The following is a 20,456-nucleotide window of genomic DNA, read 5'->3' as shown; positions in this document are numbered from 1 at the left end:
ACCCCAATAACTTGCACTACAGCTATTTATGTGAAAGTATTCGAGTTAATCAACACACCGCTACGTTTACAGGGATAAGAAGCGATATCTTGTTGTTTCATCTTTCTTTATACTGTGGTTTGTTTTTTCTTGAATGTTGCAGCTGTTGTCTGAAATCCAATTGCATTAATTTGTATTCTGCGTGTAACTATCTTACAACACTCACATCTGCTTGTTGCTTAACTTAGGAATGTATGTTATTTCTTACACTCGTACATTTACTTCTTATACTGATTACTCTTGCATATCTACTTATTTAATTTCGCGACATGTTTACTTATCTCTCACAGTTTATTGCGGGTACTTTCATAAGCAAGACGTTCTGTTTGGTTCCCTTGCCCCTGTGCTTGTATTGGCAAACGCATCGGTGTCCCACAAGAACTGGGCACTGAAAGGCCACGCAGATTATAGTCAGGTTTTAGTTGATTCTTGAACTCGGAATTTTGGTTTTTAATGTTTTATTTATTTATTTACTTATTTATTTATTTATTTATTTATTTATTTATGTTTATAAAATATATAAATTGTGTGAGGTATGTAGGCCTATACATGCATGTTTTTATTTTATTTATTTATTTTTTTATTTATTTTTTTTTTGAGAGCTAACTTCAAAATTTTCATGTATATTGTAAAGTGACAATAAAATATTTATTATTATTATTTTATTATTATTATTATTATTATTATTATTATTATTATTATTATTATTATTATTATTATTATTATTATTGTTATTATTATTCTCATGGATGGCTTGTACTTTGATAAGAATCCTTATCAAATCATGAATCATAAAAAAAAAAAAAGGCTGGTAGACTATTACTAGGATCGTAACTATACCTTTCATAACCCCCAATACCTTTCTCTCATAGTTTATTTAAAGTCCTGGGCGAGACAAGATGGTAAGTGTGCGAGGGCGCAATCCTTTGTCATCGTTCGGGTCGCGGCTCCTTGCTAAGTTGATGCCAGAGTTGATCTTCAGCTGAGAGAGACAGTGGCAGAGAAAAGAGAGCAAGATATTGTAACCCAAGAATCACCAACAAGAAATGAAACACCTAAGAAGAAGGAAGAATGAGAAGAATGAGGAAATGAAGAAGGAAGTAAGAAAGTAGAAAGAAAAGATATAGGGACGCAACAAGACCGTGCACCATTGAAGCACGACAAAGAGAAGGGTTAATGCTCAAAACGTGGTGCAACTCTTCTTAACCTCTTCTCACATATAGGCCTGCATTTAGATACATACGAATAAATAAATAAATTGACTGACTGACTGATTGATTGATTGATTGATTGATTGATGGCTATTTAGACATATTTGTATATTAATAGTCGTGTAGAAGGACAAATAGATAGATAGATAAAATGTTGAGACAGTTTGTTTATCGCGTACAAAGATAGATTAATGGATGGTTAATTTCAATAGATATTTTACTGATTGACTGATCGATTGATGGATTATTATTACTACTACTTTTCGTATTAATTTCTCCTTCCTCTTTAGCACCTTCTTCCTTTTAATTCCGTATCTTTTATATTAATAAGTGTTCCTATACTGACTGACTAATTGATAAGTAGTTATGAATATTCCTCTGCAGATTTACATCGCTGTAAGGCACACACAATGTTACGCAAACCACAACTTTATACTGTGGCACTAAACAACAATCAGATCTCAAGGATCCCCCTACCACCACCAGACACTGCCTCAATGTATTCCTGATCAAACCGCTGTGAAATCAATGCACGTCATGCATTATTAGTTTCACCATGGAGTGACACAAGAGCCACCGTCATTTCTCGTATTTCATTTTGCATTTTGGTTCGTTCCAGTTCGTGAGTCTGAAAGTTTTCGTGTAACAGTTCTACTACTAACTAATTGGTTTAATCCATAGTGCTGCTAATGCGTTTTTGTGTCACTTATACAATGGCGCTGTAGTGGTTATTCAATGTTTCATCCCATCACTTAAGTGCCACACGTCGCCACAGTCTGAGACCATAAAATGTGATGTGCTGCTGTCCCGCTTCTCATTCGCTGAAAGGCCTCGTATCAGGCTGGCACGAGCGGCACGGAGGCTGAGTGCCAGCGAGCTCCAACCACGCCAAAAAAGCAGCTGACACTCACTCCCTTATCTGGTGGATGATAAAGAGCAGCGTTTTAGTTGCTCGTCTTTAGAGCAAACAACACAGCCTTGGCAGTGGGCGGCTTAACACTCAGCAGCATGCCGGCACTCACTGAGGCAGACCCCGTCACGTCTCTGCAGGTGGACGAGAAGTTGAAGCGCAGTGAACACCATAACTCCAGTGATTCTGATATGTCGGAGTCGGAATGCATTGTGGGTAAGGAGGGAGGGGGTGGGGGCAGCAAAGGGGAGAACAGTAAGGAGTCCGAGGAGGGTGGCGTGCTGGCGGTGCCGAGCCCACCTGCCCCTGCTGACCGCGCCACGCCCTCACCTGCTGAGGAAAGTGGGGGTTCTCTGAAGAGAGGAAGTTATGAAGTCACTATAGAAAAAAAGAAGGCCGTTTTGAATCACGTGAATGAAGATGGACAAGGTTTGGAAGAAACAAGTAATGGACTCAAGTCTCCTAAACACCGAGACAAGTCAGAGGAAGGCGGAGAGGTCAAGATGGAGGTGAACGAGCACGATGACCTTGACCGTGGCTGGGCCTTCTTGGTGGTCCTGGGCACCTTCACTACGATGGTAATGCTCAGCCAAACCCAAGTTTATCATATAAACAAGTAGTTGCTATCAAAATTAAAACGTAGCAGTCACATGCAAAATGTTCGCTTCAAATAATGCCGTTACTTGATAACCCCATCAATTTTTCTATCAATTCTAGGTAGCGGTGGCCATCGTAGGTCCTTGCTTCGGAATACTGTTCGCTGATTTTCTCATCGAGAGGAACGCGACCTCCACCACAACGGGAGCGATATTCAACACAGAAAACTTCGCCTGGAGCGTGTCCAACCTGCTGGCGGGGCCCCTGACCGAGGTGTTCGGATGGCGGGCGGTGGGCATAGCGGCAGGCCTGATGTGCTCTGCTGGCATGGCGGCCTCTGCGTTCGCCCCCTCCGTGTCATTCCTTTTCTTCTCTTACTCAGTGTTATCAGGTATGAGCGTGTTCCACTGTACGCACAAATCATGACGACATTGCTAATGGCGATCGAGGAAGGATCTTGTGGCACCAGAGATGTGGTGTACTGAACCTAGGGCCAGAAAATAAGCCTTGCTTTACCGTGACTTCCCTTCCTTCATGCGAGAAGCTGTGTGTCAGAGAACCAACACACACACACACACACACACACACACACACACACACACACACACACACACACACACACACACACACACACACACACACATTGAATTACCGACATTTCCTGATAAAATTGTACCAAAAGATAACTTTTTTTTCAGAAACTAAGCTAGAATTATCAAAATATGGTAACTTTTTTTCACCGTTTTGTCGTTTATAAAGAAGTTTAGCCTAATAAGTTTTGGTCTAATAAGAATAATTCATCCAGGATAAAGTCGTACAAATATTTCACTTTTGTTGAAAACATAATGTTTTCCTGCAAAATTTAGAAGACATCTCAATTTCAAATGCTGCTTGGGTCTGTTCACGAACATAAAGAATCAGGCCGCCATAGTTATCTAACAAAATTCTACAAACTTGTGATGTGAAAGTGAGTCACTTTTACGGGGAAGAATTCGTCACATGCATCAGATGTGTTGATGAAGACAGGACGCTTGTGCTGCGATGACGATGATGAGCCAGGCCAGGCTCTGAGTTCCATGCCAAATGTACAGTACATTAGCATTTAATATCCGTCAGTAGAGAGACTAACGCTATCAAAAATGACAATGTTTCCAAGATTATAATTAAAATGAATTATACTTAGAAGCTAGACGGATCTTACCTCACTCAGACTGATCAATTTTAGAAACTACAATTAACGTTCTTTCAGATTTTTTAAATTCGTTTCTTGGAAAATAAAACATCTAGAGTGATATTCTCTTCTGTATTTTTTTGTCAAAAATGTTGATTATTTGAGGTGTGTGTGTGCGTGTGTGCTTTGACACATGGTTTCCCATCTGAAAGAAGGGAAGTCGCGGTAATACCAGACGTAAGCCCCGTTTTATGGCTCCACACAGCAGCGTCTCTGGTGATGGACAGCTTCACAAATTTGTTTCATTGAGTCACGCCATGTAATCATGTGTTCTTTCACCGCAGCCGTCAACATGAAGGCGGTGGCTCTCAAGTCCTAGTGCTGAACAGCTTTTCATTCTCATGCAGGTTTCGGGAGCGGATCGGCGTGCCTGGTATCCTTCGCGGTTATACCTCGTTTCTTTAAGCGGATGTTGGGTCGAGCAAACGGTCTCACCACCGCGGGATTGTGTATCGGGGGCATCATCGGGCCGCCCATAATCACCTACCTGCAAGAACTGTGCGGTTTCAGAGGTGCCACCCTCATCGTGGCGGTGTTCGCACTCAGCATCAGCCTCGCTGCCACGATCTTCAGGCCGGTGCGGAAGAATGGCCTTGAGGTCAGCAAGGTCAAGGAAGGCGCCGTCCCCCGCCCTGGACCTTGCAAGCTGATTGGCCAGATGGTCTGTTCCGTGGGCAGGAACTGTCTGCTACTTAGGTTACCGCGCGTCGCCATCATCGCCATTGGAGGCTCCTTCGTCGTGGGCATCTTCCTCAATCTCTCCCTGCTGATGCCCTTCGCGATGGAGGCCAAGGGCCACACAGTGGAGACGGCGGCGTGGTGCATGTCAATCACCAACCTGTGCAATCTGACAAGCCGTATCCTGATTTCCTCGTTTTCAGACATGGCCTGGTTCAACGTGCTCGTCGCCTATATCGTCATGTCCTTCTTCCTGACCATCTCCACGCTAGGTAACGCCCTCCACCGATTACTACTTTTTTTTTTTTTACTTCTCTTGCAAAGATATGGTAAATATGATGAGATATTGATGAAACAGTAGACTACATCACTGAATGACAAGCTGAAATAACGCACAGTATTATAGAAGTAGATGTTAAATATCCCTTGAACGGGAACATAACATGATACCCATCCATCTTCTCTCCCCTGCTTCTTTTTCAGCGTTCGGGTTCCTGCAGGAATTGGTGTGGATCATGGTGGCCCTGGCGGTGTGCGGCTTCAGCACTGGATCATGCATGTTTCTGTACAACATGATCATGATGAAGTACATGGGGCTTCACTTGTACGTTCCTGTGATGGGAGTGTCTGGCCTCATCAATGGCCTCTGGATGATCTGCAGTGGCCCACTCATTGGTAAGCGGCATTCCTGGACAGACTGACAGTGGAAGTTGGCCTAAGATGGATTAGGTATAGATTACGTAACCTTGAGAGTAGATTATGTAACCTTAACTTTACAGGGAACAGTTTATACACGATGCATTCCTGGTTTCATTTATAGTCTGGCACTGGAAGTTACATAGGCTAAGATGAGGTTAGATTCAATTAGATAACCTTTAAACAGGGCCGTTTTCACATTCCCGGATTCATTTATTGACTGACAATGGAAGTTACATTAGGTTAGGTTAGATGACCTCAGCTCGTGTGGGACAGTTCTCATATGAGGCAGCGCTTTCCGCCAATGCCGCGCTGCTGGAGACGGTCGGGTACTGCAGACAACTATAGCTTTGTGTTGATAGTTTTAGTTCGTTTAATTTATTTGTTCTTTACGTACATATGTGTGTAAATAACTCATCTATTCATATTTAATTACTCTCTCTCTCTCTCTCTCTCTCTCTCTCTCTCTCTCTCTCTCTCTCTCTCTCTCTCTCTCTCTCTCTCTCTCTGTAATAACAAACAGTTGCTTCACATGATAGCATCCTGCCGTGTCCCAGCTGGCGTGTCTGATCTTGATGTAATCCTGAAAACGGCCAGAATTATATTACTAGATTAAAATTGTAGTTACTGATGATCTCTGTCTCGCCAAGGTCTGGTACGGGACTGGAGTGGCAGCTACGTTGTCAGTGTGTGTGTTCTGGGCAGCACGGGGTTCCTCGCCACCGCCCTTTTCCTCCTCATGCCCATCGCTGTAGCCTACGAAAAACGGAGAGAAGAGCAGCTGAGAACCAAGGACGCAGAAGTAGGCGGCTGAGATACAGTCGCGGCCAGAAGTCTTGTAACCTGACACCCTTATTTCCATTATGTTTAGCGCGTTTCTTCAGTCTTCCGTCCTCTGATCGTGGAACCTTTCACTCATCGGGTTTTGTACGGGGACAGGCTGCACATCGGAGGACTTGCGGTTGAAGCAAAACGGTTACATTAGTGGAAGAGAATACAGCACGTGAACAAACTTTTGACCGTGGTTATGTACATGCTTTCATCTCCCTCAACAGAGATGAAAGAAAAACGGAGAAAAAAAAAAAAAAAAAAAAAATGAAAACTGCGGATGACAGGTTCAAGAAAGTTTCCAGGTCTCGAATGTCACAGTGGATGGTGTTTCCAGGTAATAAAACGTTCACCCACTCTCGTCTTCTTATTTCTCGTAGTGCACATCAGTAGAAGTAGAAATCTTCCTTGTTGGCTCTGTCGTCACGTCCTCAGGGTACAAAACTGCTTTACTTTTTTTTTCCCCCTCTATTGTGCCGAGATGTCCGCATAAAACATTGAAGAAATGGCGCTCTCTCTCTCTCTCTCTCTCTCTCTCTCTCTCTCTCTCTCTCTCTCTCTCTCTCTCTCTCTCTCTCTCTCTCTCATGGAATTACTGTTATAGTTGTTAAATATGAAAGAGCGCTTTGCACACTAGTGCACGAGTAATAGTAGTAGTAGTAGTAGTAGTAGCAGTAACAGTTGTTGTTGTGTATACAGGACATGTTTCCTCATTACCGACAGAGCACTCTCACAACCGTTACCACTACTTTCACTATCACTACTGCTACTGCTACTACTACTACTACTACTACTACCACGACTCTAAAGTACGTACAGACAGTCGCGTGAGAACCAATACGAATTGTCTAGTGGTTTATTCTTGCTATGTGTAATTCTACAACAACAATAACTAATGTTATTACTACTACGTACGTAGAAAAAATAGTAAAACCATAACGTCAAAAAATAGTAGTAGTAGTAGTAGCAGTGGTAAAAGTAGTAGTAGTAGTAGTAGTAGTAGTAGTAGTAGTAGTAAATAAATAAATAAATAAATAAATAAAGTTGAAATGAGGGCCAAATAATTTATGATGTGCCACAAGTCCCTTCACTGCGCGTACCCAGACTTGTGGAGCCACTGCCAAGCGCCAACCACCTCCTCCCTGCAGCGTGGCTCGGCATTCTTAAACGCCATCACTGCTTCCAATCATTGCCCTGTATTCTTAAACACCCTGTTCTCGCATTACGACTATTTCTAAAGGACAAAAGGGATTTTTCTCGGATTGTTGGTTTTCTCACTAATGCTGCAGAGTACGTGTTAAACTATGTCACCAAACTCACCTCATGTTAATTGGTAACGGAAGTGCCCCTCCCTAACCCCGTATTCAGGGAGAAGTGACTGAGGTTTTCTTCTCTCATCCCGACTCCTATCAAATGCCACAGAGATGATAATCTGCGTTCTCAAGAGTGTTTCTTCTGTTAATAATATAGAAATCTTATTAATCTGGCACTCTAACCATGAAAACGTCCTTAAAAAACCGTGTAACTTCAACCATAGCCTTCTGAATTAAGTTGAGGTGCGACGCAGAAGTGCTTCAGAATCGTGAGCCTGTCGGTTCCTAGCTTGGTGCTGATTGAAAGTTCAGGGAAATCATGAAAAAAGATGGAAGTGCCTCCATAAATTAATAAGTATATTTTCAAAAACTGCCCAAATTGTGTCTTGAGACGTTCAGCCCCAATTTGAAATGGCTGCTCCCTCACCGGCACTGATAAACAGCCAAAAAGTAATGACATTTAGTGAGGGATAGACGTCCTGCTTAAAATGTCTCACGAGGAAACGAATGCTTCAACTCAACCCAACTATGGTGGTGTGTGTGTGTGTGTGTGTTAACCTGTGGGTTGTCCAGCATTAGTCGGCTATTGGAACTGAACATTGAGATGTTAAAACCCTGGACCAATATTTTGAACGCTTTCTTCTTTCATTAGGACTATTTTCAAAGGCCATAGGGTTCTCCTGGTTGCTTTTTATTTTAATGGTAATTCAAGATTATTCTTAAATTATTATTACTATAAAGAAAATTACAATAACTTTCTCTAGAACCTGTTGAAAGCAATGGACGCAAATATTTGAGTATAACCTGATGACGTGGCGGGAACAAGATGGCTGCTCAGGGTTTACTCATTCAGTTCGACTCTTCTCTGAACCTCAGACATGAGACCGGTGGAAGGTGTGGCGTCACGTACGCGTCAGTGCTAGAAAAGCTGCAGAAGGGGGTATCCATGCCTGCAGAGACTACCTTATTCCAAGGATTCGTCCTATACCAGGTGCAGGAAAACTTTGTGAATATCAGTAAGGTTAGTCATTTATGCTATGCCACGGTTAATTTGAAATTATTTTATTATCTCTCTCTCTCTCTCTCTCTCTCTCTCTCTCTCTCTCTCTCTCTCTCTCTCTCTCTCTCTCTCTCTGTGTGTGTGTGTGTGTAAATATCCAGCTATATATGTTCGCGTTGGTATCGAATCTTGTATAAATGTTTATCGTTAATTGCCTTGCATCTGAGCGAGCAATTAACTTTATCCAGCTGTTCACTTTTTAACGAGTTGCCTTGATACAAACAGGTCTCGGATCTCTCAATTTCGTTTTCGTAGCCGCGACTTGCGCGTTTTTAAATAGCATTGATTTAGCAAAGCGATCCCGGACCTGATGAAAACAGCTCCTACTTTTTGGGGGTTTCTCAGCATCCCAGGATCAGGGCTGAATCAGGATACGTCTCGGGATCCCGGAATTTCACACATCAAGGGTATTATTATTATAGTTTGACAATACACAGTGTGCAGTTAAGGCCACTCAAGTTGGTCTCTCTGTTTGCAGGAATTGTAATGGTTACATCACACGGCGAAAATTGATAAATACTTGAAGCGAGAGTGTCTACATGCGTCTGTGTGAATTGCCCTTAGGTAAACCTTTCCCAGTAACGATTAAGCCGACAACTTGCCAATGGTGACTTTGCATATGGTTTCCCAGGCGTAGCATACCTGTGCCTTCAGGTGTGCTGCAAGATATTCCGGTTAGTTCCGCCACGAGTGCAGTGTACATCATTTCTTCTGCTTGTGAAGTTGATTATTGGGAAACCTTTGCTAAATTCCACTCAAAAAGGGGGTAAAGGAAGGCGTAGTCCCCCATTCAAGTTGGATTAAATTAGACTAGATAAGAAAGAACGAGGGGGCGCAGCCCCCGTTAGGTTATATTAAGTGGGTTTTGGGGGAGGAGTCCCCCGTTAAGGTAGAGTTGCTTTCATAAGTGGTCCTGCTTTGTCGCCATGATGAATCGTAACCATCTCGGGTACGAAGGTAAGGTTTGAACAACGGTGCCTCGTGAGGAGAGGAGTGCGAGGTGCCGGCGAAGGGTCCGGCACCTCGCACTCTTTTCACGAGGCACCGTTGTTCAAACCTTCGTACCTGAGCTGGTTACAATTCATCATGGCGACAAATCAGGACTACTTATGAATGTAACTGTACCTTATGTTTGGGACCCCATAATGTAACCGCATTACTGGACACCATTAGTACTACAGCCAGGCAAACTAAAATGCTTACACACATACACACACACATACACATAGTAACAAGAGCCTAAAGAAGGGCTTGGCAAATTAACAAAATCACACCCCAGAGGAATGAATAAAAATCACAAGAGCTTATTTAGTTTATAAGTTTATTCACCCAAGTCTTTATGTGCTAACAAAAGGATTGGATACAAAAATATGTGGTTAAAGATAAAGACTGCATACTCCATTGAAAATCTCAACACAAGTATTGGCGTGTCCAAAAAGCTGTGCATATTCCATCAAAATGCCTTCATCACATATATGGTGTGTCCAACCCTAGCAAATAAACCTCCCCTTTAAGGGCACATCCACCCATGTCCCAGTGGTCTCATACACTACGTCTATTTGTGAAGCATTTGCGGCAGCAGGACAGTCAAGGCTGACAAATATTTCGGTCTTGTGCCTTAGTGATCACGTACAGCACAAGTGGTGTCACCCTTGTCTGTTTTGCCACCCCATAACTAAATAGCAAAATGCAGCTGCTGGTCAGAAAGAGTGAATAGTTTATCTTGCCTCGGGACTTGTACAGCAGCAGCAGCAACAACAACAACAGCAACAGCATAAGAGTCAGCAGGAGCATTTTGTATGAGATGCATGCACCACAACCTCTCAGCTTACATTATATGATGGGAAGTTCAAGCCTCTAAGTCCTAACTACAAAAAGAAGAGGGTTTGTGTGACAGTGATACAACCTGATCAGTGTACAGAAGAAACAAGGCAAAAAAGATGTTTCTCCCCACATTGCTGGATGGCTGCATGTGGTGCAAGATTTAAAATGTCTTAAATGGTAGTGTTTTAAGAGGACTAAGTTAGTAAGAGATATTTTGCTCCTAACACCATACATATATGGAAGTATTACTGAAGTCCCTAAGTAATAAGGGTATATTTCTTAAAGGTATTACCTGGCCTTGCTTATGGATGGTAAATGTTAACTGGAATCATGGCCTGGAAAACTCTCTAGCTCTCATAAAAGTACAAACACTTTGTGACAGTCACGGTCTTCTAAGAGTGGATGACATAACGAAATAGTGAGTATGAATGATGTTATGCACTGAAAATTCTTATATGATGCAGAAATTTTGAAGTGAAATGCACATTTCTTCTGAGGTCTCAGTCTTTCCACAGTTTCACATGTCAAATTAATATCTATAAAATGCAACAAATATGCATAACAATGAGTTCACTGCAGCAGCACAAAGATGTGGTCTTCATTGTACCACACCTGCACTGCTCCTGGAGTGGTGAGCACAGGCAAGTGAACACCACTCCAGGATCAGTCTGCTGTGGTGCACAACACTGCCTACCTTGACAAACTGCCAAACCTAACACAAAGTTAAATATTACTACAGTAGACTTCACACACACACTAAATTCCTCCTTCAAAATCTTTGCATTAATCATTCTTTTGCTTAGTCTTGAAATTCCTTCCTTGAAATGCTAACATTTTTTAGGAGAAAGATTGTCTGCTGTACTGTAATTTACCATATTAAAGGCAGCCATTTAATAAAAGGAAAATTAATGTGGAGGTTTAATTGATAAATATTACATTAATGAAAAATTTACTCAATAAAAGCATTTTCAAAACATATTAATTAAAACACATTTTACTGAAAATGTTCAACAACTGTCTTGGGTTAATTATGAACAACCAGTTTGTTAGTAATGACAGGTGAGCAGCAGCAGTCCACCTCACCACACTACCCATTTCCTCACCGCACCTCACAGGGCTCTGCACACACCACCACCTTCACTTTCCTTGGTTCCTGGTTCTTATTATAGACATTCAGAGTTGCATACAGTTATATGAAGCCATTCTAGGAAAGTATAATATTGCTTCAGCTAGTGTAAGATATTTTTTTTAGTAAACAATGCTGGACTATAATGTATCTGGGTTACACTAATAGCTTTAAGTCTATAAGGTAAAATTTCACTCTACTCATAGATTTAAGTACATTCCCTCTATATCAAATATGGATCTACAGTAACATATTATTTCTTAATCATCACTACACAAGTTGATCTTAGGCCCATATTCTCCATTGTTTCAGGCTCTCAACAGGACCATTTTCAAAAGCCACATGATTAGTCAGGTTTTCATTAAGTTTTTCCCACTGATGGTGCTAAGTCCTTGTTAAACTATCAATAGAATCATCAAAATGCCCTTGAAAACCATTGCTTCCTTTACAGCCTGTTAAAAATAGTCAAGATGAGGCACCAAAACACTAGAGAACATAGTCTTTAGTTTAACGCTAAATCTGACAACCGTGGTGGACGCTTGCTGTGAACTCTTTAGCCCCGTTCATTACTTGTACCATTGACTCAATTGTACTATTTTTCAGACTGCCTGGAAGCTGCAGGCTAACTGACTGAGAGCTAGATGTTCCCTCCTGCTCCAGCTTCCTTAGATATGCCACCATTAGTGTCTGGGTTGAGATACATAATTCTTCCTCCTTCATAAGTGACAATGATAGCAAAATGAAGACTGACCCTGAGAAGTGTGGAATATGACACATTAATGAAACACTTTATTTCCAAACTTGAAAAAAGTATCACAATTTTTTAAAGTTTATTACATAACAGGTGATTTAACATTATTACTCCAATAGACTAACTGTAATATGAAATAATGTGTAATTTATGAAAAGAATACACTAACACTGGCTACATACAATCCTCAACACCTAAAGCTTTCTCACAGACCAACACTACCAAGAAACTCTACTTAAATGAGAATACATCCACCAACAACAATTCCCATTATCTTTATCCCCATGAAGGGCTTTGTGGTTTAATAAAAATGCTTAGAATTTCAAATAGAAAGTATCAGTATCATTTCTTTGTTTCCTTGACAAACACTCCAAAATGGCCAGGCATGTTCTTGGTTTGTCTTTAAGTGCAAGATGCAGGCCACCTTAACTTTCACTTCACAGTCTGACTGACAAAACATTAACTTGATTTTCCAGTAAAAAGAGCTGTATCTTCTATTTTTAGCTGATAATACAGAGAAAGGTGTTGCCCTTTCCTGACCTGCATTGTCCTATTCTACCATATCTACTTTTGTTTAATTTATGTACACTTCTTACATCACTACCAAATGTGATTGCCTCTATTATTGCAAACTAAGTAATGTAAATATAGTAATTTTTACCAAGTATGGTATGTCTTGTAGTTTGTCAACCTGAGCCTCCTGTATCCCATCTCTCAACCAACAGAGCAGCTACAGAAGTAACAGTTTTGTTGCACTGTAGTACACACCACAAGTCATAGTGCACACACATCTATATATGCTCCAGAGTGTGCACACATGCACATGTGAACAAGTGTGCATGTGTGTACAAGCATGCACTCATGCACACAGTGATTTTCTTGAACTGTAATAGTGAACAAAAAAGGTAAAATTACATGTAACATTTTTATATAACATTTTTATATAACCAAAAGATAAGGTTTAATATTTGTTGTGTTCTTGAGTCTCACTGGGTGAATCTCTGTTCTGTGCATGAAGGAACATGCAACATTATAGTTCAAGATGTGGTCACTAAAAAAAACCATGCTGATTTTGAACATGAAATAAAATAGCAATATAATACAACAGCAAGTCATAGTTGTATAAAACAATAACACAAAATGCACAAAGGACTTTCACATTATTTCTCCATGTGGTCTGCAGCAAAGTAATATTAATAAATAGATATAAATACATAACAGTAACAAACATTGAATATTCACTAGAAGTGCAACAGATCCTGTTTTCTGCCCTCATGTTAATTAAATGAGGCATTACAAAACATCTCCTGTGAGTACACCTTGACTGAGGTAACTGCAATGTGTGCATCTAAACATTATTCTAATTTCCAATAGTATCTATTTTCAATGATCATGTCATTGTCTAGGTATCTAAAGTTGGCAGTAAGTGTTTTGATCAATATGGCAATATTACTTTAATGAATCTCATAAAACAGAAGATGAACACATATCTCCATAGCCATGTCACTGCACTCCCCTCACATAAGATGACTGTCATTCAAAATATCAAATGCTTCATGAGATCATTGATCAGTCTTGATTTATCAGATATCTTCACTTTCATCTAAACAGAGTCCTTTGTGAACACTGATGACACAGTTGAGTTTTACATCCATCTCTTCATTCTTAAAGAAACTGTTTGATTTGTTTAAGAAAATCTATAACTTTCAGCTTTGGTACAACTTATTTTCTTCTCAATTATAGTGCCATATGAATAATTTTTACAGATGTGATTTTTATCCTTGGAAATAGCTTTTTGTCATGCATATAACTTATGAAATCTGTTTTGGTTTTTAATCTTGAAAATAAGCACCGGTAATTTTACTCTGGACATTATTATTATTGTTTTTTTTTTTTATGTAGGAGGGACACTGGCCAAGGGCAACAAAAAAATAAATAAATAAAATCCCCACTGAAATGCCAGTCCCAGAAAAGGGTCCAAAGCGGTAGTCAAAAATTGAAGGATAGGTGTCTTGAAACCTCCCTCTTGAAGGAATTCAAGTCATAGAAAGGTGGAAAAACAGAAGTAGGCAGGGAGCTCCAGAGTTTACCAGAATAATGGTTAACTCGCATTAGAGGTGGACAGAATAGGGGTGAGAGAAAGAAGAAAGTCTTGTGCAGCGAGGCCACGGGAGGAGGGGAGGTATGCAGTTAGCAAGATCAGAAGAGCAGTTAGCATGAAAATAGTGGTAGAAGACAGCTAGAGATGCAACATTGCAGCGATGAGCGAGGCTGAAGAAAGTCAGTCAGAGGAGAGGAGTTGATGAGATGAAAAGCTTTTGATTCCATCCTGTCTAGAAGAGTAGTATGAGTGGAACCCCGACCCCCCACCCCCGGCCATGTGAAGCATACTCCATACATGGACGGATAAGGCCCTTGTACAGAGTTAGCAGCTGGGGGGTGAGAAAAACTGGCGGAGACATCTCAGAACGCCTAACTTCATAGAAGCTGTTTTAGCTAGAGATGAGATGTGAAGTTTCCAGTTTAGATTATAAGTAAAGGACAGACCGAGGATGTTCAGTGTAGAAGAGGGGGACAGTTGAGTGTCATTGAAGAAGAGGGGATAGTTGTCTGGAAGGTTGTGTCGAGTTGATAGATAAAGGAATTGATTTTTTGAGGCATTGAACAATACCAAGTTTGCTCTACCTCAATCAGAAATTTTAGAAAGATCATTCTGTGGCTTCCCTGTGTGAAATGTTTACTTCCTGAAGGGTTGGACATCTATGAAAAGACGTGGAAAAGTGCAGGGTGGTATCATCAGCATAGGAGTGGATAGGACAAGAAGTTTGGTTTAGAAGATCATTAATGAATAAGAAGAAGAGAGTGGGTGACAGGACAGAACCCTGAGGAACACCACTGTTAATAGATTTAGGAGAACAGTGACTGTCTACCACAGTAGCAATAGAATGGTCAGAAAGGAATCTCGAGATGAAGTTACAGAGAGAAGGATAGAAGCAGTAGGAGAGTAGTTTGGAAATCAAAGCTTTGTGCCAGACTCTATCAAAAGCTTTTGATATGTCCAAGGCAACAGCAAAAGTTTCACCAAAATCTCTAAAAGATGACCAAGACTCGGTAAGGAAAGCCAGATCACCAGTAGAGTGGCCTTGACAGAACCCATACTGGTGATCAGATAGAAGATTGTGAAGTGATAGATGTTTAAGAATTTTCCTGTTGAGGATAGATTCAAAAACTTTAGATAGGCAAGAAATTAAAGCAATAGGATGGTAGTTTCAGAGATTAAAATGGTCACCCTTTTTAGGAACAGGTTGAATGTAGGCAAACTTCCAGCAAGAAGGAAAGGTAAATGTTGACAGACAGAGTTGCAAGAGTTTGACTAGAGAAGGTGCAAGCACAGAGGCACAGTTTCGGAGAACAATAGGAGGTACCCCTTCAGGTCCGTAAGCCTTCCGAGGGTTTAGGCCAGCGAGGGCATGGAAAACATCATTGCGAAGAATTTTAATAGGTAGCATGAAGTAGTCAGAGGGTGGAGGAGAGGGAGGAACAAGTCCAGAATCGTCCAATAGGTAGCATGAAGTAGTCAGAGGGTGGAGGAGAGGGAGGAACAAGCCCAGAATCGTCCAAGATAGAGTTTTAGCAAAGTTCTGAGCGAAGAGTTCAGCTTTAGAAATAGATGTGATAGCAGTGGTGTCATCTGGTTGAAATAAGTGAGGGAAAGAAGAAGAAGCAAAGTTATTGGAGATATTTTGGGCTAGATGCCAGAAGTCACGAGGGGAGTTAGATCTTAAAAGATTTTGACACTGTTAAGCTTGTATTACATTAATGTCTCCCTCTCATGACTCCCATAATCACCTTGTACAACATCCTACATACTTTTTATCCATAATACATCAAGGACACCCAATCCAACCCAAAATATATCATTATATGGTCATACATCAGACCTGTACATATTCTAAAACACCCTTGCTTCTATAGATCGTTACCACAGTTAATTCATTGTGGTTGCAATAACAGTTATGTGGCACTTTACCGGAAAGACCCTTAGTTCTGTAGACACCATGTATTCTTCAGTTTCTATAACCATAACTAAACATGCAGAAACATTATGCTTCCCCTTGAAACCACAGACACCATTTCTCCCAGTATCCATGCCCTGTACTATATATGCAAAAATAATGGTTGTACATCTCCATGCCACAGTCAGGTGTACAAAGTCAATATTCTTTCCACATGCAGTGATCAGACTTCAACAGCTACTCTACATCAAAACATGGTAATAAGAGAACCACAACTTCTCCATCAGTGACTCTTCTACTGACAAAATAAGATCTAGGACCTGATTTTTATTTCCTAAGTAAAATAAGTTAAACACAATGCAACATTATACTAACACTCTTTACTGTTAAAATTAAGTATAAGTGACAGAAGTCATCTTATTAGGATTTATATATGAAATTATAATCTGTAACCAACTGCTTAAACCTTTATCCTCCAACAGACTGGTGAAGAGAAGGTTGAGTGATGATTTACATTTGTTCTACTCAAGGTTCAGCCACAAAAGGGAGTATTCAGACAGCAGATATGAACACATGAACATCACAAAATAAGAGGACTTGAGGTACAGTATGGCATTTTATTAAGTTTTATCAGAGAGGCTGTCTGGCATCTGCTTGTAAGAAGCTGATTAATAAATTTTGCATGTAGAAAGTAGTTAGCATGAGCATGGAGGAGTTGAAGTGAGAGCACCTTGAGGAATTTGTGTGGAAAAGTACACTTGGCCAGCTGATGTAGAGCACCAGACTTGATATCATGGATTCAAACTTCATACTGATTTATCACACTTGTACTTAACAGTAGGGGAAGGCATTTGGAAAATTATTTTTCATGTTATGAAAGGCAATGGGTTAACATGTACCAATTTGCTCTCCAGAGTACCCTCATTTTAATTGTTCGTATTCCTCCCTTCATGCTCATGCCAACTGAAAATCAATCAAGTATTTCAATACATGATGACTTGCAGCTCAGGACATTCAAAAAGGCACTCAAGAATATTATTTTATGAATGACCTTAGTTTAGTTTAGTTCATGAGTTGTAAAATGTGACATTCTGCAAGAAATCAAGTTCTTTATCTGAATTTTACTAAGTAATCTTAAGGTCCAGGTTGAGATAAGCATAAGTCATTGCCAAATAATATGAAAAATCTTCAGTTTCTAAATTAGAGTGCATCTCAGATCCTAAAATGTAAATGTAAAAGCAAAAAAACTTGAATTAAAATTAACATACAGCCTAGTATACAAGCTTCACTAAAACCTCACGCAAGTTAAAACCTAAGTGGGTATAGACCAGAGAAGACAGTGAGCAAACCATTTCCAGGGAGACCTGACACAGTGCATATGACATACTCCAAGGATCAACATTATATTCCATCTAATTCATACTTCCCTCTATCTTAAGTGATGCCTAGCAAAGAAAATACACCCACTGTAAATGCAGCCAACACCTCAAAGTGAATTTTTACACAAAATTAATATGTAGCTGCCACCTCATGCATAGTCAACAAAAGTAACTGGTTAGCATGACAAAAAATAAATAACACAAAGTAAAGCCAACCTAGTAAAACCTAACTTTGCCAACAGTCTGGAGTACATTGTACATTAGAATGCAAACAATTTCCAAGCAGTCATGACCAAAGTGCTACCTAAGCATTCTTTACTCATTGATACCTTCATTACTTCAGGCCCTGGCAAGGTGCAGGCATCCTTAGCATTAGTGATATACTGCTCTCAGTCACTACAGGTATGAGTCACCACAGCAAGGGTGTCCTGTAGAGGTGGCTGCAGCAATGTTCAGAGTGCACAATTAGAAGAAATAGCGATACATCAAAACACTTACCCTCGTCACTTCCGGCTTTCAGAGCAAAGCAAAATCATAGCTTCTTCCCTACAGGATTTTTGTTTATATAAAATTCTGGACATAAAAGGTTGTGTCTTTCCTCCCCATCACTTGTAAACAACTTCAAGCAGTGGAATTCTTAGAGGATGAAATTTTGTCAAGGCACCAAAAATATTTCCTCTGAAATATCATTTTCAATTAGCACAGTAACATGAAAGCTCAAGTTTGTAGCTGGGAGTGGCTCACTGAATGATGCTCCACTGTTCTGATCTGCCACGCTGAGGACAGACTTGCGCTGTGGCTCAGATGCAATGACACCTTTGTTTACTGAGGAAGACAAACAGCAAACAGTATTGTATTGTATATAAAATGTACTACTGTATACCTGTATATTTTTAACTCGCACAACAAGTAAAATATATTGCAGGAAATATTCTCACATATACTGATAAACCTGGTATCCCTGGAAACAAGAGAAAACAGCCTCACTCGAGGACTGCTTTACTAGCTATTATGCTAGGAGGGTAGGGACAAGCATCCCAGTTGCTGATCTTCCTTATGTTGTAATATACAGTATAATAGTCAACAAGATCAATTGTCACTTGCAGATACTGAAGCAGCATCAGCAGGGGCAGTGGGCAGGTGGGGCCATCTAGAAGTAGCGCTCATGGAAGGCCCTGATGACAGTAGGTGTCCGCTGCTGGAAGCCCAACACCACCAGCAGGTTGTTGGTGTGAGGGACACTCAGGTGTCTGGAGCACAGGCCACACAACACCAGTCTGGCCAATACAACATAAGATAAGGAACACCCTTACATTCATTACTGAACACAAAGCAGTAGGAAAACAATGTAATTGATAGGTAGTGTCATGGAGTGTCACATGTGACTGATTATTTATTAATGAAGCTCAACTATCTCCTCTCACCTTAAAATTAATAATTTTAAACTTCATGAAGAAATACTTGTCTTGAATACAGGTTTCTACCATATATTGTTGATGAAAGAAAGCATTGCAATCCATTTTGTGTATAGCTAGACAATAGATGGATATTTTTCTGTAAAACATAAGGTGTATAAATCCTACATGCATCTAACTATGTTAGAGAGCAATTTTTGATTACTCCTGATTTCCATGTCTAACTCTTGTGCAATATCCCCAGGGACTGCATTCACTGCACTACACACACAAGAAGAGGACTAAGTAAAATATCCCCAGAGACTCCACTCACTGCACTATGCACACAACAGAAGACAAGATAAGAATATCATGCCAAAGTCCTCAGTTCCCCACCCAGTGAAGCTCAAACCCAAGAAACAAACTTACAGGAGTGTATGACCACCATTCTCTCTCTCTCTCTCTCTCTCTCTCTCTCTCTCTCTCTCATCCCACAGACCCACAGCATATTGCCCACAGTACATTTGCATACCCACAGTCACTCACCACAGCTCTTCACAAATAACTTCTCTCATTGTAGATAATTATCATAATTAAATAAAAAATTATTCCATTCCTATATTATTTTACTGACCACTTAAAAAACTGGCAATTGGATGGTTTATGAAAGAAAAGACAAAGTTACGAGACAGCTTTTCTCTAGTCCTCTTGATGATCGCCAGTAATAAATGAGTGCATCCATCACTGTACAGCTTGCAGGTGATTGCACTAACATGTTTATACCAACTTTCTTAAGACAATATATAATAAGACTGTTGTAGCTTGTCACTGGTCTCAAAGTCAGATGCCTTTTCTACTGTAGGAGGGGAAACTAGTTCTGAATCTCCTACTCCTTCCCACCTCTGGTAAATCACATGCTATATTTAGCCTGCCACTTCTTACTCTGACTTTCAGGAGATGACTTGGAAGAAAAGATGCAAATTCTCACCTTCAATGAAGCAAGCATTGGCTGGAAGGAAATACCGTAGCTTATGATTTTGTGTAAGAAAGCAATTTTTGTGCTACTCAAGAAAGCACATGTTTTCCCAATTCCACCTCATCCCCTGGTTTCTGGACATCCATGGAAGACCACACCTACAGACAAGCTCTTAAGACATGTAGTGGTCAAAAATCCATGGATCACAGACAGAGAACTCAAACAAGTTCACCCAGACATCCGGAAAATAGGTGACGAGGTGGAATTAGGAAAATGTGTGCTTTCTTGAGTAGCACAAAAATTGCTGCCTTACACAGACTTGTAAGCTACAATATTTCCTTCCAGCCAATGCATGCTTCATGTAAGGTGAGAATTCGTATCTTTCCTCCTGAAAGTCAAAGTAAGAAGTGGCAGGCTAAATATAGTA

The 20,456-nt window shown here is 40.4% G+C and overlaps 2 protein-coding genes and 1 long non-coding RNA gene across 7 annotated transcripts in view; 2 read left to right on the top strand and 1 right to left on the bottom strand.

Annotated features, from left to right (window-relative positions):
- The first annotated feature begins 1,609 nt into the window (after positions 1-1,609).
- Positions 1,610-12,928, top strand: LOC135115235 (monocarboxylate transporter 13-like). Of its 2 annotated transcripts, XR_010275918.1 has the most exons (7): positions 1,610-2,738; positions 2,878-3,148; positions 4,336-4,938; positions 5,150-5,341; positions 6,013-6,527; positions 8,380-8,494; positions 12,117-12,928. XR_010275918.1 is itself a non-coding variant. In XM_064031778.1 (5 exons), the coding sequence occupies exons 1-5, from the start codon at positions 2,259-2,261 to the stop codon at positions 6,174-6,176; spliced, it is 1,710 nt and encodes a 569-aa protein (XP_063887848.1). In that variant the 5' UTR covers positions 1,610-2,258; the 3' UTR covers positions 6,177-6,547. The 2 variants fall into 2 exon arrangements, 1 of the variants encoding a protein (XP_063887848.1); XM_064031778.1 differs by lacking the exons at positions 8,380-8,494; positions 12,117-12,928 and having other exon boundaries at positions 6,013-6,547.
- Positions 9,871-20,456, bottom strand: part of LOC135115234 (RNA-binding protein RO60-like) — a 29,041-nt gene continuing 18,455 nt past the window's right edge. For all 4 annotated transcript variants that reach the window (XM_064031777.1, XM_064031774.1, XM_064031773.1 and 1 more), the window contains exon 13: positions 9,871-18,936. In XM_064031777.1, coding sequence (XP_063887847.1) covers positions 18,810-18,936 — 127 coding nt within the window. In that variant the 3' untranslated portion in view covers positions 9,871-18,809. The remainder of the gene's footprint in view (positions 18,937-20,456) is intronic.
- On the top strand, positions 16,752-19,508 carry LOC135115237 (uncharacterized). Its single transcript, XR_010275920.1, has 3 exons — positions 16,752-16,882; positions 18,766-18,843; positions 19,319-19,508. It is a non-coding gene; the product is annotated as an uncharacterized LOC135115237 (long non-coding RNA).

The sequence above is a fragment of the Scylla paramamosain genome, chromosome 29, assembly GCF_035594125.1.
Source record: "Scylla paramamosain isolate STU-SP2022 chromosome 29, ASM3559412v1, whole genome shotgun sequence".
NCBI lineage: Eukaryota > Metazoa > Arthropoda > Malacostraca > Decapoda > Portunidae > Scylla > Scylla paramamosain.
The sequence above is the reverse complement of the archived record's forward strand: the minus strand, read 5'-3'. Positions and strand labels throughout refer to the sequence as shown.

Coding starts and splice junctions, on each gene's coding strand:
- LOC135115235 (XM_064031778.1), top strand. CDS start 2,259: ATGCCGGCACTCACTGAGGCAGACCCCGTCACGTCTCTGCAGGTGGAC. Junction 2,739..2,877: donor TGGGCACCTTCACTACGATG/GTAATGCTCAGC, acceptor TATCAATTCTAG/GTAGCGGTGGCCATCGTAGG. Junction 3,149..4,335: donor CTCTTACTCAGTGTTATCAG/GTATGAGCGTGT, acceptor ATTCTCATGCAG/GTTTCGGGAGCGGATCGGCG.